Source organism: Lates calcarifer, linkage group LG13, assembly GCF_001640805.2.
Source record: "Lates calcarifer isolate ASB-BC8 linkage group LG13, TLL_Latcal_v3, whole genome shotgun sequence".
NCBI classification, from domain to species: domain Eukaryota; kingdom Metazoa; phylum Chordata; class Actinopteri; family Centropomidae; genus Lates; species Lates calcarifer.
The window spans coordinates 19,216,059-19,233,311 of record NC_066845.1 but is presented as its reverse complement, the minus strand read 5'-3'; the positions used below and the strand labels follow the sequence as shown (position 1 = coordinate 19,233,311).

The 17,253-nt window shown below is 42.2% G+C and overlaps 1 protein-coding gene across 1 annotated transcript in view; it reads right to left on the bottom strand.

Moving 5' to 3' along the window:
* Positions 1–906: 906 nt before the first annotated feature.
* The window catches only part of tet3 (tet methylcytosine dioxygenase 3), a 34,734-nt gene continuing 18,387 nt past the window's right edge, over positions 907–17,253 (bottom strand). Inside the window, 8 exon segments of the mRNA XM_018668944.2 lie at positions 907–8,267; positions 8,529–8,883; positions 9,028–9,165; positions 9,459–9,548; positions 9,703–9,853; positions 10,477–10,685; positions 11,714–11,807; positions 14,408–14,498. Coding sequence (XP_018524460.1) covers positions 6,436–8,267; positions 8,529–8,883; positions 9,028–9,165; positions 9,459–9,548; positions 9,703–9,853; positions 10,477–10,685; positions 11,714–11,807; positions 14,408–14,498 — 2,960 coding nt within the window. The 3' untranslated portion in view covers positions 907–6,435.

Below are 17,253 nucleotides of genomic sequence, written 5' to 3'. Positions count from 1 at the left end.
TCTGAACCAGAAGTGTGTAATCGTCACACCAACCTTGATTTGTCAATCCCGCCCCTACTTTCAATCCTGACTTTCAAAGCACTGAAAGGACTCGCACCTTGCCTCCTTTCAGACCACACTACATCATATACCGTAAGCCTGATTGTACATATTCTAAGTACTCTTGATTATGGTTCTGGTGTATAGTGAACACATCCATTGTAAGGATTCAGGCATTTTACTTTTGTGTTCTTTAGCTTTGGATGCATCTTTTTTGTGACATTACAGCATCTCCTTCATGGAAAATATTAAGACACCTTCAAACAAAGAACAGTCACTTGACCAGAGAGCTAGAGACTGACCTTCAGGGGAGGAAACAGACTTTCCAGACCCTTCAAAGAAAAAGAAGATTTAAAAGCACTGCTAATGGTTTGCAGCAGAGACCTGTGATAGCAGAAATCTATTTTGTGTTGTGCCCTGTGATAGACTGACCACCTGTCCAGGGTGTAACCTGCCTCGTGTTCAGGGTCAACTGGGATTGGCTCCAGCCCTCAGTGACCCTCAAAAGATAAGCAGTATAGATAATAGATGGATGGATGGATGAATGGATGGATGTTTTGTGTTGTATTGTATGTTCACTCACTTGCCTCCACTTCTTTTCTCATCTTCTCTTTGTCAGCCTTTTCCTACTAAAAGGTGAGTGGAGTGGGAGCGGAAGAAAGTGGAGACCGAGTATTCACAGTAATTAATAAACCTGCCTCTAATTGGATCCTTGTAAAGAGACCGCCCAGAGACTACTAACAAATCTGGAGGCATGAATTAACAACATTATACTTGCACTTACACTTAGTCTCCCACTGGAACAAACTGCACCATAGCTCAAAATTAGAATACAGCTTGACCTGAAAATAAAGGCACTTCACCAAATCCGTTTTTACTTCAATGTTTTTATTTATCGCGCAACATAAAACAATATTGTGGGCTTTTTACCACATACACTATGTATTCACATAATACACCATACAGCTACAAAGAGAGAGAGAGACTGAACAAAAACACCTTTTTTACATACTGCATCCTTGACATGAAAAATAAAGAACCAATCCTATAACTTATAAAGGAATGTAGCTGCCAGTTGTTTAGGTTCATTTTCATTTTTTCTTCTTCTTTTTTTATTTGTATGGGCCAGGGTCCAAGTCTCTATCTCAAATTTGGAGAGTGTTCATTAAATTAGGTGTTCATAGACTTCTTAAAGTGGGCCATACACAGTGAGATGCCTATGTATATCTATGTTTGTGTGTGTGTGAAAGAGAGAAAGACAAAATATACAAGGTGTTAAGAGAAAGAGCGGGGTTGAGTAAAGGAAGTGCATGACTAGGGAGAGGAAGAGGGAGGCAGCACACAACTGCTGTTCCTGTACTGTTCAAATATCTTAGCATTCATTTAACATGAACATATACAACATACTCAAAGATAATTTCAATAGCCTTTGGTACTTGCACTGTACCAAATGTGAACCCCAGATAACAGTCTTGATATTATATGATTCTATATCTCATCCTAGTTTAAATGACTTCAAGTACAACATGGAATGAATATTAATAGAGAATGTGATCAACTGTTTGAGTGCCCCCCTGCCCTCAAAAAGAGATGTAAATTTGTAGCGTAACAAAAGACTTTTTGTAAAGTCAGCACCTGGGCAGCTTCCTATCCTGTGAAACTGCTTTAATCAAAAGTATAGTTCTCTTGACATTCGAAGAGCTCAGAAAAATATTTGTGGTAATCATTTATCCCTCACATTTTTTTACACAGTGAATTTAAGGTGTAGCATCATCATAGCACCAGCTAACCAACCTCCCATCTTCGTACGTGCTTGGGAGGTGGCGCCTCACATGAGAACCATCCACCAAACTCGTGAGACATTTAGAAATTTACAGTTATTAAGTTATTAAGATATCATGTACATCATTATCTTCAGCACCCTTTCTTAGGCAAATGTGTATGTGTGTGTAATGTGGGCCATGCATCGTGATTAAAAAGTAAAATGGGCCCAGTTCCAGCCCCTGCACCAATCAAACTGCTGTTAGCAATGATGTGTGTGTCTCACATAATCATTATAAACTAAAAACCTGGTGTCTTCACAGGGGCATGATGATTTTTATGCCAAGTGCATACTTATTATTATGAGAACTAGATTAGGTAATTAAGACAGATACATCTAAACAAGCAGGGAAGCAGTTTCTTGCCTGATAGTCTAACACAACTGACAAAGATCAAGGTTGTTTTATTACTTGCTAAACCATTGCCCACTGATTCACCTTAGACTGGCTCTGCAACTACCAGTAGGTTCCTAAACATCCAGAACACGTGGTTCTGGTGGCTGAGCTATCACGGGCAAACTCTACTCATATCATAGGAATGATTCAACATTTTGGGAAATATGCTTATTTGCTTTCTTACCAAGACTTACTTGAGAGGATTGATAGCACTTTCACGTGTGATCCTTAGCTTGGCATAAAACTGAAAAAATGACAATTTTTTGTTTCACTGGGGTTATGTGCTGAACTATTTCTTGGCCAGGACTTTGTGAAGTATGTTATGTGTTAACTAGCGAAATTTTGAGGTGCTGGTAGATGTTATCCTTTGACAGACCCAGGCTAGCTGTTTCCCTCTCTTTCTAGACTTTAAGCTAAGCTAAGCTAACTAGCTGCTGGCTCTAGCTTCATATTTACTGTGAATAAGTGAATATTTCCCAAATTGCTGGACAACTCCTCTAACAACATACAGCACATATCAGGTTTATGTCTACCTATTTAGATTTGTCCTTAGCTTACTGACAGTAGACCACTGTTGTCCCGTATCACAAAACTGCAGTTTTGATATTTTTCAGGCTTACTTTGAAATTTGACATATTTCTTTGTAATGAGAGAGTTTCTTTTGGGTTCTTGGCACCTGCTTTAACATGTTAAAAAAATCATTGTTGTCAAGTAGACAGGCTTTTCTAAAACTCTTCAATTCATTCTTTTGCAGAGGTTTTGGTCAGACAATTGCAACATGGGGGACCCTCTAGTTATTTTGACCAGTGAGTAAGTCATCGGTGAGTAAGTCATCGGTGAGTAAGTCAATTGCGGTTTCATGTTAATTATTGGGCTGATGAATTTGTTTTTAGAAAGTGACAGGTCTCTGTCAGTTAAATGCTGCTGGGGTACAGTACTTAAGAAAGCAAAACAGCAGTGTTACTAAGCACACATTTACACACAACACACTAGGAAGTGTTGTTTACCGTTGTTAAGGGCTGTCAGAGACTTCAAAATACCCCCATGTCATTCATGGTTTAGTTACTATCCTCACCAGTTAAATAATCTTACCTAAATATTTTAATATTTACATTTTTTTTATCTCTCTCTTGAGAAAATTAAAAAAAAAAAAAAACCCTAAGCTTCAAGTTGTCAATAATCGGCTCTTTCTTTTTGTCATTAAAATCAAGATTAAAAGTGCTTTTATAAATCTTTTCTTCTGTATGTACAATTTGTATTAGCTATATAAAAAAAAAGATGAAAAAAAAAACAAAACATCAAAGACAATCATTATCATCACCATGTAGTAATAAATAAGAGTAAAAAAAGCAGGTTAAAATGAGTGTGGAGATCTAGAGCACACAAAGGGACATATGCATGATTCTCTGCCCTCAGTAGCAAGTTGTGATTGTGACCAGTGTCTCTACAGCGTGAGGTAGAGAGCTGGAGACCCTTGGGAGAGGTAACAGGGTCTTTCACAGATGACCAGGGCCTTGACCCAAACAACCACCCAGCAGCCAGGAGTTAGCCTGTATCAAGTTCTATTAGTTGCTCATTTTCATTTTCTTCACATGTTGCAAATAAACCATGTCACCATTTGAACTGAGTTAGTCAAACAGTCACAGGGTTCATGGAGAGAATATAAAAATGAGTAATTGATGGGACTCTATCCAGGCTATCAAATAGTCTCTCTCTTTGGCTATTCTCTTTCACGCACCCATGCATTTGTGTCATTTTCAGACATACACACACTAACACACACACACACACACACACACACACACACACACACACACACACACACAGACACACACACACACAAAGTGAGAGATTCATTGACTCAATGCATTTGCATTTGATGCCAACTCCCAGAAGCTACAGTAATTTTCTAACATCTCCCTTTAACTCTGGGTACTATTGTTTTCTCTGTGAATGGGTTGCCAAGAATGCATTGAATGACTGTGCTTTCTCTGCCCTGTACAGTGTACTTTGTTTGAGACAAAACCACTTTGCAACAATAAACTGCAAAAACATCTCAAAAGGAACCAGTTCTTGAGCCCAATGGCAGAACTGCAACCATAGGGCGGCCACTTTGATTGGCTGGCTCTGTGGTGACAAGGTGCCTGCGGAAGGACACACCTTGCTCTGCTCGAAGATGACAGCACCATGCAGAGGAAGGAGTGGGCCCTTCACAGTTAATCAAGTGTAATAGGAGAGCACCAGAGTGTGTCAAGGAGCACCAAAAGCACTGCTATCCCAACACGGTTTCCCTCTGCTCTACCCCTGGATGGGCTTCCCAAAGGCATCTGCAGACTTCATTCACATTTGTGCCACAATGGGACAAATATCAAATTTACCTTAAGCTGCTTTGGTGAGGCCCATCCATGGTCAGCAAACAGGGTGTGAGATTCCCCTCTACTGGCCATAGATGGTTAAAGCAGCAAGGCAATGCTCTACTGGCTTTTGAGTGGATCTCAAGTGCTTGTAGGTTTGTTTGTACACACCACTTTCAAATGGCAGTCACTGCTGCCCTCTAGAGTTTACACTGGGAAGTGCTCACCCCTACTTGAACATGATAGGAAGATAAAGAGTGCCACCTGTTACATCTGTTACATGTGGTAATAGCTGATCTGGGTCAAATGGCATTTGAGAATAGTATCACTGATTTTACCCTCTGTGGAATACCAGATATGTACAGTTTTCCACATAGGAAAACAATGCATTTGTAAGATAATTAATAACACTTTGCTTTTACAAATTTCCTGCACTTTTATATTGAAGCAAAAATTCCCATCATTCTGGTACTCCACTTGGGTTAAAACAAAAATATTTACTCACTAATGCTACTTGAGCCAGATTTGAGCTAAAGCACCTAAGTACAGCATCAAGTGCCATGAAAAGTACTGGAATGAAAATCGATCAGAACCGGAAGTTGAGCACCAGTCGAGAGCTGGAGGGGTGTAGAAGAGGAGGAGGAGCATGTCATCTAATGACAAGAGAAGCAGCAACGTTTACCCCAGTTGGGTTAAAAGGGTAATGATTATTATTTTTAAGTAGGACACTATTTGCCTACCTTTTGCATCAGAATGATTGGATTTGTTTAACTTTAGAGGTCAGCCAACCTCTGCTCCCCTGCTGTGTACATGGAGTTTCAAGGAAGCACAATGGGATTCAGTTGTTTTCATTTACATCCTTCATACTATCAAAATAGTATGGTGGATTGTATCAGCACAAAGATAGCTGATAATTTGGACATTATATTGCCTTGACAACTGATTTTGGTGATTTTTTTTTTTTTTTTTACAATTTATATAGGCAATATTTATAATAATAGAAAAGTAGACTGTGACTTGTGTATGAGACTACAGTGGTGCTGGTAAACTGACTCAAAGTCAGTTTTTTTTAAGAAAATCCTAATGATAGCCAAATTTAGGAAATTGAGACCCACATTGATGATAAATTGGAATTATCCTTTATGGAGGCATATTGTCAATATAGAGATAGATATCTACGGCAAGCCTCCTGTAAAAGCTTTTTATATAGTCATAAGATTACTGTAATATTGATTTGCTGTCTTGCCAGGTAGATAACGGCTCCTCCTCTAAGGACAGCGGGAAAATTGACAAGACCAAAGAGAATCTAACAGAAAACAGGTTACACGTTTTCCAAACATGGAAAAAGCAAATCGTTTGAATCTGACTGACTCAGACTGATTGATTTAAAAAAATATATAACCAAAAACAATCACATCATTAATAACATTAATGAAAACAGCAATAATAAAAAAACAAACAAGTCTTCATTATAATAATACCTGTAATAACAACATTGACAGTAACAATAGCAATCATAATAATATTGATAATAATAGCAATAATTAGAATCATTAAAATTCTATAAACAAGAAAAAGCAATGGAGTTCCTCTCCAGGGAAGAGAGAGGAAGAGCACCACAGGCAGTGTGTCTGAAGCCCAAACCACTGCCTGACATGAGGTAAAAAACAATAAAAATGTCCGCTCCTCCAAGTGGACTGCGGAGGGGGCAGGATGGAGAGATGCCAGACTGTGAGACGGCTGAGAGACATTCATCCTGCTCATCACTCTCTCCAGCCCTTCACTGCACCACTCTGTAGCTATTAGTCTGTTTGTATCGTCTGACCTCAGACGAAGTGGCTGTAGGGCCCAGTGAGGCGGGTGAAGGCATAGGGAGACACAGTAACCATAGAGGTGGTGTGGAACGTGGGGGCTAACCGCGTCACCGGCCCTTCCCTCTTGTCTTTAGATTGTCCAGGTCCTGGACTGGCACCTGCCACCGTTGCCCCCCATTTGCGTTTCTTCCCAAGGGCCTTGATGTCATCCTGGGAGAGGCCAAGAAGAGCTGCTTCCTGCTGCCTCTGCAGTGCTCGCTCTGCCAGCAGCTTCATTTTGGCCTCCCACAGAGCCAGGCCGTGCATGGGCTGGTTGAGGTTCTTGTGCTGGTAGAAGACCAGAGAGATGCGGGTGGGGTGGGCGCGATCAGGCTTTTTGAGTGGAGTGGTAGCATGTAGTTCCCGTCGGGCACATTCAATCAGGATGGAGCCATGGGCTGGTGCTACTGCTACACCACCAATATTGGGATCCAGGAAGTTGTGCTCGCTGTCAGACCATACCTCATCCTCATCCTCTTCCTGACCCTTGGTGCTCTCTACGTCACTTTCAACTCGTCTGGGGTCCCAGCAGACCTGATCTGACTGCTGCAGGGCATCAGGGAAGAGGCGGCCCTCAGGGGCAGGGGATGGGGTACTGCCTGCTACTGAACCTCCACAAGACTTCCAGGCCTTCTCTTGAAGCCCAAGGGGAGTAGAACACCGACTCTCCCCGGTCTTGGACCAGATTTTGTCAGGGTAGGCTCCTGCAGGATTGCTGTGCTTCAAACCAGGGCTATATGCAGCAGGGCCAATGGCCCAGGCATTCGGCTGAGGACTAGGAGCAGGGCTGGCCCAGCGCCTGGGGGTGCCTGGGCCTGGTGTGCCTGGACCTGGGGTGCCTGGCTGTGGTGTAACTGAGCCTGAGTGAGAGGTACCAGGTTGTGGTGTGCCTGGGTGAGGGGTGCTTGGGCGTGGGGTGGCAGGGCGTGTGGAACCTTGGTATATGTTACCTGGGAGCGCTGGACCAGGGTGAGGGGACGGAGATGGAGAGGGAGGCACCTGGAGTGATGGTGATGGGGCAGGGGAAGCCATCGAGGCATTCGAGCCAGAGTAGGATGTCCAGTGCTGGGGGTAAGGAGAGGACTGCCGCTGCTGGGTGTGCTGGTGAAACTGCTGCTTTTCCAGGTTCAACAATGAGGCTTCAGGACTTTGTTTATGGTTTAGATGGCTATCCCAGTTTGTGGGAACAATACTTCCATTAAGCTTGTGCCCCGGCCATGCACCAGGCTGGGTGGTGGTGCTAGGTGTGTTGGCACCAGCCTGGCTTGGAACTGTGCCTTCATAGACTGGCACATCCATAGGCTCCTGTTTGATGATTGGAGTGCCTCTGTTGGAGGGCTCAGAAGAGACAGAGGAAGGACGGGACTGGTTGTAGTCTGCAGGCTGGGCATAAGCGCTATGGTTTGGTTGGTTGGCTTGCTCTGGGTGGCTGGGGTAGGACTGGACCAGTCTGGCCTGGAGGCTCTGAATATCAGGCTTCTTGTCTACTTGGACAGCCTTACTGCCTGCTTTAGGCAAAGAGCCATTCCGACCCTCGTAGGTTCTCAACTTAGGGGGGAAAAGTGCATTAGGGGGGTAGTTGTAGTAGCCATAGTGCACTGCGGGCAGATTGGGTGGTGGATGGTAACCATTTACTGGGTCTGGTGCAGAGGGCTGGCCAGCTGGGGGGAGGCCTCCCCTTGCATAGTAGGCAGGGTGTGGATAAATGTTATTGAATGGGTCTGCTGCCTGCACAGGGTATCCATCTATTGATCCGTTGAAGGGCTCCCTCTTGATGTTGGGCTTCATCTCTTGTTTTGTAATTGCTGAATGTTTCAAACAAAGAAAAGACAAATTACAGCCTAAACTTCACAAGTCAGCTTTTTAATTATTTATTTCTTCTGTGGACCTTGGACATGGACTTGACTTTGAGTTCTGTTATACAGTGGTTGCAGGTTAGGCTAAATGAATTGCAGGCTACCACACAAAGCCCGAAGGTCAAGCAACAATACAAAAATTTAAATCTGGGCACCTGTTGAACACAGTGTTATGAATAACACAAAAATGAAGACAAAACAATAACTCACCTTTATTGCCTTGGAATTGAGGAGAACCTGTGATGCAGACCTCAGCCTTGACCACTGTTTTCTCCGGTGTCTCCCCTGCCTGCTGCATGAGTTTGTTTTTCTTCTTCTCTGAGGCAGCCTTCTTGGCCTCCAGACGGCGTTGTCGGCATGACTTGGCAGGCTCGGGCAACTTCCGTACCTCACGGCGGAAAGCCTGAAGTACCTGGATGGCTCCTGTCTGCATCTTGAGGTCTTGGGCCTCCTCGCTGCCAAACTCATCAGTCGGAGAGATCTTATATAGAGGCAACACATGAAGCTGCTCGTCCTCAGGGATCTCTCCCACCATCCGGTTGTCCTCCTTAGTTAAAGTGCACACCTAACAGGGAGAAATAGGGAGAGCAAGATGAAATGTAAACTGTGCCAAGCTACCGAGCATTAACACTTCTCATTTACCTTATTTAGCCTCTCACAAAAGAACAAAAACAAATCACAAATTTAAGATTATGGTGAGTGATCATACCACTGTGCAACCATTGTAGAGGTTGTGCTGGTCCTTATGAGCGTGGGCACAGAAGTCCATGCAAGCAGTGACTCCAGAGAATGGCCGGCCTTCCTTTAAGCCCAACCTGCATTCTGGAGCTCTGAACTCCGTCTGACACTGAGAGAGAGGACAGCAACAGGAGAAAACAAATGTTTTTACATCCTTATATTCATCAAAGATAGACAAAGGCACACAGACATTAAATTTCTTTTTTTTCTAATCTCATATCATACTGTAATAATAGCTCAGAGTTGTCAGTCAGTCTCAGCCAGTAGATTCTTTTCTGTCTCTTCTTGCTAAGAAGCAGGAGGTGCCACTATGTGAGAGTCAAGGTCTTGATGGTCTGATGTATGGAATTACTCATTACATGTGAAAAAGATAAGGTGCGTAGTTGGCAACAGGCAACAAACCTGGTTACTGTACGCCTGTGGGGCCAGCCGTTTGTACAAAGGAGCCACCTCAGTTGCTAGATTCTGAAAGTTATCCCTGAGTTTGTCCTCCTGCCAATCAAAATCACAGGTCAGAACAAAACACAGAGCCAATGAGCTATAAAATGGTATTTTAAAATTGCCAAAGATTACAAAGGAAACTCAAATAAAAGACCTTAAAAACCTGAGTAGTTCATTATTACAAGTGGATTTAATTGATGAGTACCTCTTCAGGGTGATCTCCTTGTAGCCTGAACTTGCGCGGCATTTTGCTTCGGGCGTACTTACAGCCGTTAAAGTACATACTCCAGGAGCAGCCAAAGGAGAAGGAAGCACCACAGCTTTCGGGATCCTTGCCTTGGCACGCACAGGTACGACTGCAGGGGGAGACAGTAAGCACGCTCTCAGCTTCCTGTATAAATAATGCGTACTCTGTGCGTCCTTAACATTATGTCTACATTGTATGTCAACTGAGCTGAGTGGGAAATAAAAATGTGGCAAAGAAAATGTCAATGAGTAAATTAGGGCAACATATCATTTAGAGCATTAATGTTACAGCACATCATCTAAGCCTCTTGCAAGTTGCATATAACAAAGATTCATTTGAGTGATTTTAGTTTCAAGCTTTGAGTTTTTAGACTTCTCCATATCACAGATTTCCACATAAGCATAGATTAGGCAATAGATTTCCATCTTATAGGCTTTTATGCATAAACCCAGTTTATGCATAAAATACCCACAGTTTTCACCATACATTCCTTGGTGTCATGGATCTTCCTCAGACTCCTGATAAGGATGACTTGAGATAAATTTACCACATGCTTCCAAAATAACTGTTCCCTCTCTTCCCTGATGACCAAAATACCAGTAATACACACACACATATATATACATATAATGCTAATATAATGCTGAAATACAGTCAGTCTGTCCATTAGTGGACATTCATAAACTTGTAAGTTAGAAAACCAGTGTCAGAGGGTACCCATCAGCTACTCACTCATCATTGAGGCCACAGCGTCGGCTGGTGGGGTTGCCATATTTGGTGAGGGTGTCGCTGATCTCACGGTACAGCTTGTCAGCCAGCGACCTCGGGACACCTTCCCAGGCCATGATGAGGATGATAATGACAGCGTTGGCACAGTGGTGGCCTGCACGCTGACGCACCAGACACAGCAGCTTCTCTGTCTCGCTGCTACGACGGATCACCTGACAGGAAAGAGAGGTTATCATTATTTTAGCTTTTACTTACACAGGGGAGGCACCCTGTGTCTTTATCACAAATATTTTCATTTAAGCTCATAAAGTTCCATTTCTCTGATTTTAAAACAGATTTGCATATGCACTGCTAAAACAAAATATCAGTTGAGTTAGTAGTAAAGAGTTGTGCTTACAACACTGTTACCTTTGCTGACACATACACACTTTTAAAATACTAAGCAAGACATAATTCAGTTGATGCTTACACTGCATTCTTGAATGATACTTGATACCTGGGCTGGTGAAAGGTACCAGTCCTAATTGTCCTTCTGATGCTATAGATTAAATTAAATTAGCGGGAGAGTTAATTCACATTACACACACTATATTTTCTATATTATATTCTTCTTCTTATATTCTTATATTATGAAAAATATACTAGCAGAATAGAGAATACAAAAATCCAGTTACATTTACCTCCTCTAACCTAATAATATATGAGTAACGTTTTTTAAAGATGTTGCTAAGTGTAAGCCTGCTCTCTTTGACTTCATCTGCACAATCCTCCTCCCTCTCAGTCTCCAACACGCATACATCCATGCTCACTCTCCCTCAGTAGAATCCATACAGTCATTAGCAGGATGTGTCTGGAGTGACATGGGAGGGAAAGGTAAGCAGTTGTAACAGAGGGAGACCTCCTATGGATTTACTCACTGTGGGTGACAATCTTGGCGTGTCGAGTGTCTCCCCACAACCTCATTACACTTACACACACACACACACACACACACACACACACACACACACACACACTGCATGAATGTGTTGTTGATTGGCTGTCGTTGTTGTCAGGTGGGACACAAGCCCCAAAACACCTATCCATCACTTGTCTTTCTCTTTTTTTTTTTAACACAATCAGTTTTAGTTGTTGAGAAACTGAAAAAAAATCTATTTTTGAAAGCCATGGACCTTTCTTTTGTTTATAAAGCCTTCATCACATCTACCGTGAAACAAAAGCTTGTTACTTTGCTACTTACCCACTTTGCAATAGGACATCCTCGCGAGCTCTTTCCCTCTTTGCCTGTGTATACCACCTTCTCAATCCGGATGGCATCCCCTTTCTCTCCATATCTACATAGATGGAAAATAAATTTAATTAATTTTAATGTTCATTCTCTTCATCATTTGATGTTTGGAGCCAGAATGGCCTCCAGTCCTGATGCCTGGCTTTAGGGCTCTGACAAAACAAGCTGACATTCAAGTGTCACTAGACTTAACACACACACTCTAGTCTTCTCTGTGTGTCAGGGCCCTACGGGCCAAGAAGCTGACCTCAAAGAACTGGTGCTGACAAAAGCTGAAAAAGATCAAATGCTTTGCATTGTTTCTTATGGCCTCATGTGTTCTGTTAAAAGTTGCACTGGCACACACCACAAAGGCTTCAGCCAACTGACCACCTGTATGAATGTATGTTGTGTTCCTGAAATTCACAGTCCAAAAAACATTAAAAAGAAAACCAAACCTATTTTCATGCTGTAAATCTGTTTAAACTATACTGTGCGCAGCATAAAAACAGGAAAAGGAAATTACCAATTTACTGGGATGAGTAATCTGATATAAACTGCTGCAACAGTGCAAAAAGTATGAGCAACACATGGTTACAGATGTTCAGCAACAGTCCAACAGAACCTCAGCAGCTGCTGACTGCAGGAGACACATTCCTGTTGTTCAGAAGTTGATCAGTGATTTATTTTTGTCATGACTGACCTCATTAAGACCTCATTTCTTATTTTTTTGCCAGCTTTTGCCTGTTTCTCTGAATCTGTGGTATTTTCTTTAAGGCTGTGTGCCTACAGGAGTCTGTTAGTGGCAGTAGTATATGTCAAGTCGAACAAAGACAGCCCCACCTCAGCAGTTCTGGCTGGAGAGGAACGTTGACAAGGCTCTGCTGAGATTCACACAAATACGTCAGTGTAAACCAAAACCCACTAGCTTCTACACAATGCCAGCCACATGGCTTCTCCTGGACATATTTTTGTGCTGGAGCTTGTGTCCTTGTGTCCTTGTGTCCTTGTGTACATGCATGTGTGCATGTGTATACATTTTTGTTCTGTGTGTTTGTGTTTATGTGCCTGAGAACACCTGCTTGAGCAAATAACAGTGGTGGGAATGTTGGGACTGACAGACTACATTTCTGCTCATCTTTTGGTAGACTGCGAAGGTGCATAGGAGAAGGGAGGGGTCAGAGGTTGCACTGGAGTGGGGGTAAGCCATCAGAACTTGTCAGATGCCATATCAGGTCCCTGGACTGCTTGATACCTGCTATTGTGAAAACTTCAGTCCTGAGCAGATTTGGCATGACGGTGAACACAAGGGGCTCCTACTGAATAGGAATCACCCTGAGGGGGTGAGAGAGTGGGAGGGGAATAGGCTCTCGCACCACAGGGGTGGCCTACAAGGGTCAGGGGTGGGTCAAAGGTCAGCTAGGGACTATGAGGACTTAACATCTTACATCATCTCTCAAACAACAAAAAGTGGTCTCTGGCCTAACATCCCCCACTCAACCTGTCCTCTCTAGGGACTAATGACTCATTGGTCTTACTGAAAACCAGCCGTTCAGTGGGTAACAGCCAAATATGTGACTCAGTACAATGAGGCATCCAGTTATAGCAGGTTACTACATTTAGTACAAGGTGTTTTTGTACTCTGAGGTTACAAATAACAGACATGATTAGACATCATCAGAATGTGTTAACCCATCTATGATAAGGGTGCCAACTCTCCCTTATAAACAGTTGATTGTGTTCCATCAGTGTTATATTTTAGTTTTAACAACAATTCCATTATAGAGGCTCTGGGTGCACTTTGGTTATTAAAATAACCAGCAGGGGGGCTCTTTGCTATTCCCGCCTAAACTGAATAAGTAATAATCCCATGAAGATCAAACTGCTAAACTCAATCTGTCATTTTACAACAATATCTACTAATGCATTGCAGAGAAAGAAATAGCAGTTTATTGGATTAGTTTGGTGAGGCTGTTCAATCAGTACTGTGTACGAAACGTAGATTAGATTTATAAGTGCTGATGTCTAATGCTAAATGTCATCTATTTCTTGATATTTTACCTTCAGTTTAACTGTGAGATTGCTGACTGAGGTTAGGTTTATATGTGCATTATGTGCATGTAAAAAGTTTTGTTGTAAGTTATGTATGTATTTTTGTATTGAACACCAAATTTCAGCCTTAATCAAAGGTAGAGGGCTGTTATATAATACAAATAACTGAATTTGATCTTAATGCACAGAAAATGCACCATATCATTTATATCATACTTTCTACTAAAATTTTATTTCCTCTCTTCTTCCCTCCCTTCCTTCTGACTTCCTCTCCCGCCATCTCTCTCTCTCTCTCTCTTTCTCTATAATTGGATTTCTTCTTTTTCCTCCCTCATTCTTCTCATGCTCAGTTATCATCTGCTGCTACTCCTGTGCCTCTTGCTCTGCCTCTGATATGCTGATGATGCTGATATTTCCTGTTCCTCCTACTGGATTCTGGGTCACAGATTCCCTAAGGACAAAATGTGAGGAGGGGGGAAGGTGGAGAGAGAGAAGGAGGAGAGAGAGAAGGAGAAGGAGGAGGAGGGAGAGGCATGGGAAGCAAGAACATGTAGGAAGAAGAGAAGAAGAGAAGAGAAGAGAAGAGAAGAGAAGAGAAGAGAAGAGACTGTTCACCTTGTCTCCATCAGATCTCGTATGGAGGCTACAGTAGGTCCAGATCCCAGGTGGTTGTAGTAGGGCCCTTCATCTTTCTCCAGGATTTGTTCTAGAAAAAGAGACAATACAGAGTGAAGAAACAACTCGTAACTGGACCTGAAAAGCCCTGTGGAAAATTACACATTGTATAACATTTATTACTATTATTTTATCTGGTTAGTATAATATCATGAGTAAATATCAGAATCAATACCACTCTTTTACCACTTTATGATTCATTTTCAACTTCCTTATCTTACACTCATAGAGGAAATAAGTACTTCATTAGCATGTGTTTCAGTCACAGCCATTATCATGCACTGTTTCTGCTGAGATCATTTGAAACTATGCTTCCATATTCAATACTTTATTCTTCTATACCTACATTAATTTTTGCATCAATTTTATATATACAAAAAACCCCTCTGTGGTGGAGACTACTTAGGTTTTATAAATGTTTTTGTTTATTGCAGTGATCAAATAAATAATCTCCCTGTGTTTAAGCAGTTCTGCTTGAAGCTAATGGGTGTTTGCCTCATTGAACTGAGTAATGTCTCACTCAAGCTGAAAACATTACAGTAAAAGTCCCTTTTTCTTAGTAAAGACTGAGGTTGTGTCTTTGCATGTTATTACATCTCAGTTTCTGTAGAGTTTTGTTCAAGGTCAAAGGTACAGCTGGTGTGTTTTGATGTATTTTTGGAAAAACTGAAAGACATCCTCTTTGTAGTTGGAGCCAAATCATATATGAGAAGCGTGAGAATGTGCTACTGATTGCAACATCTAGTTCCCACAAACACATGAACACACACATAATCTCCCCACGCACAGACAGTGGGCTGTGACAACAGGGTGTGGTGCATGTGTGGAGATACTGTGCGAAGCAGAAGATTTTTGAGGTAGGCATGAATGACTCAGTCTGTGTGAGTACTTAAAGGGACTAAGGGTGTGTCTAAGAGCACACTGTGTATATCTATGTATGTTGTGTATAAGCGTGTGTATGTATGTGCGAGTGCATTTGACCATTGTGAACATTTGTCTGTAATTGTAAACCATGCCATATGACTTCAGTGCTTATCTTTGTGTGTGACACAGTGCAGCTGTATGTATCCTGCATTAACTGTAATTAGACTGTAATTTAGGCTGTAATGGACCCTGCATTGCATAGCTCTGTAACAGTTTGTCATGTGTTTAAAAACAGGATTGTTTGGCAAGTAAAACTGTGTTGCACTTGCATCTGTACATAACAATTCTGTATCATCTCTAGTGCATAACAATATTAGCTAAATGCTCTGAATGTAAATGTTCACTACACTATCAGCTGGTTATCTGAAATGTGAACACAGAACACAGTGTAGTGTGATTCAAAGGCAATATGAGGTCACAGTCCCCTGTTACTGGAGGGAGGCACCAGGGCGTGGCTATGGGCAGGAAGTGGAGGAGTCATACTAAATTCTTGCGTGGAAATTGTGTGTGTCCATGTGCACATCATGGTTGTGTATTGTATCTGTGTGTGTTGGAGGCAGTCTCATTCCAGTGTGGTGCTGTGCTACCAGGAGTTAACAGGGCACTGTGTAACCATGCTTTACCATGAAGACCTGTTGTCTGCTGGTCTTTATTCTCAGTAACAGCACACAGCTAGCAAGTGTTTTGCTGCAGCTGCTCTCCCCCTACTGTGCATCCTCTTCAGTGTTTAGGGACAGCAAGGGTCTATTTACCAGGCCTTAACCCTTCATAGCCGTACAGTTAACACCCAGTGACTACACAAAAATCATGGTAATTTCTGAACAGTTTTTCTGAGAACAAAATATTTAATTATTCAGTTGTTGACTAAGTAAATGACTCACAGTAGCTACAGTGGCAATATTCTGATTTACTGAGTCATGATTTGATGACTTAATGGACAGAGACATGCTGGATCTTAATAAATAAAGACCCAACCTTTTAAACTAACAATGTGGATGAATCAAAGGGTAAATCCACCAAGGGTAACTTTATCTATCTGTTGCTTGCCTGGCAGACCCAAACCCACGGCACAACTACTATTGTTCCTTCCCACTGCCTTAATTGCCTCACACTGTTGCAGTATGGATGGTCGCAGCCACACACCCTGGCAACTCAACAAACATCCAGATAGGGGAAGCTGGAGGTGGGAACTGAAACACAAAACCTGACAGTAGACCTGTTTAAATCAACTGGTAGAGTAAAACACTGATAGTCACAGACAGTGACAGAATAATTCATGTTTAGCTTAATAGATACAGCAAAACAATCACACTTCTGGGTCTTTCCCAAAAGTGTCTTCCCTGCAAAACATGCATGCTCTCATGCTGCTATAGGGTACTTGCTATAGGGCGGCTGTGGCTCAGGAGGTAGAGCGGGTCACCCACTAATCAGAAGGTCAGTGGTTCCATCCCCGGCTCCTCCAGTCTGCGTGCCGGAGTATCCTTGGGCAAGGTAGTGAACCCAAAATTGCCCCCAGTGTAGCATCGTTGTGTGAATGTGTGTGCGTTAGAGCGCTGTGTATATGTAAAAACAAGCAATGTATGAATGTGTGTGTGAATGAATGTAACCTGTGCCATGACTGGTTGACATGACCAGAAAAGAGCTATTTAAGTGCAGTTCATTTACTATTTGTGACTTACAAAAAAGCCAATACTATTTAACACTGGTCAGCTTTACTGTCCTTACAGACTTGCTTAAATTTATCTCCTCTCAGAGATTAATCAACAATGTTTTGGAGTGTAGTGTGTTTTTTCAACATTACTAAATATGTGTCTGTAAATTGCTAGTGCAGTTTGTGGACTAATAGCAACTTCATCCTCCTG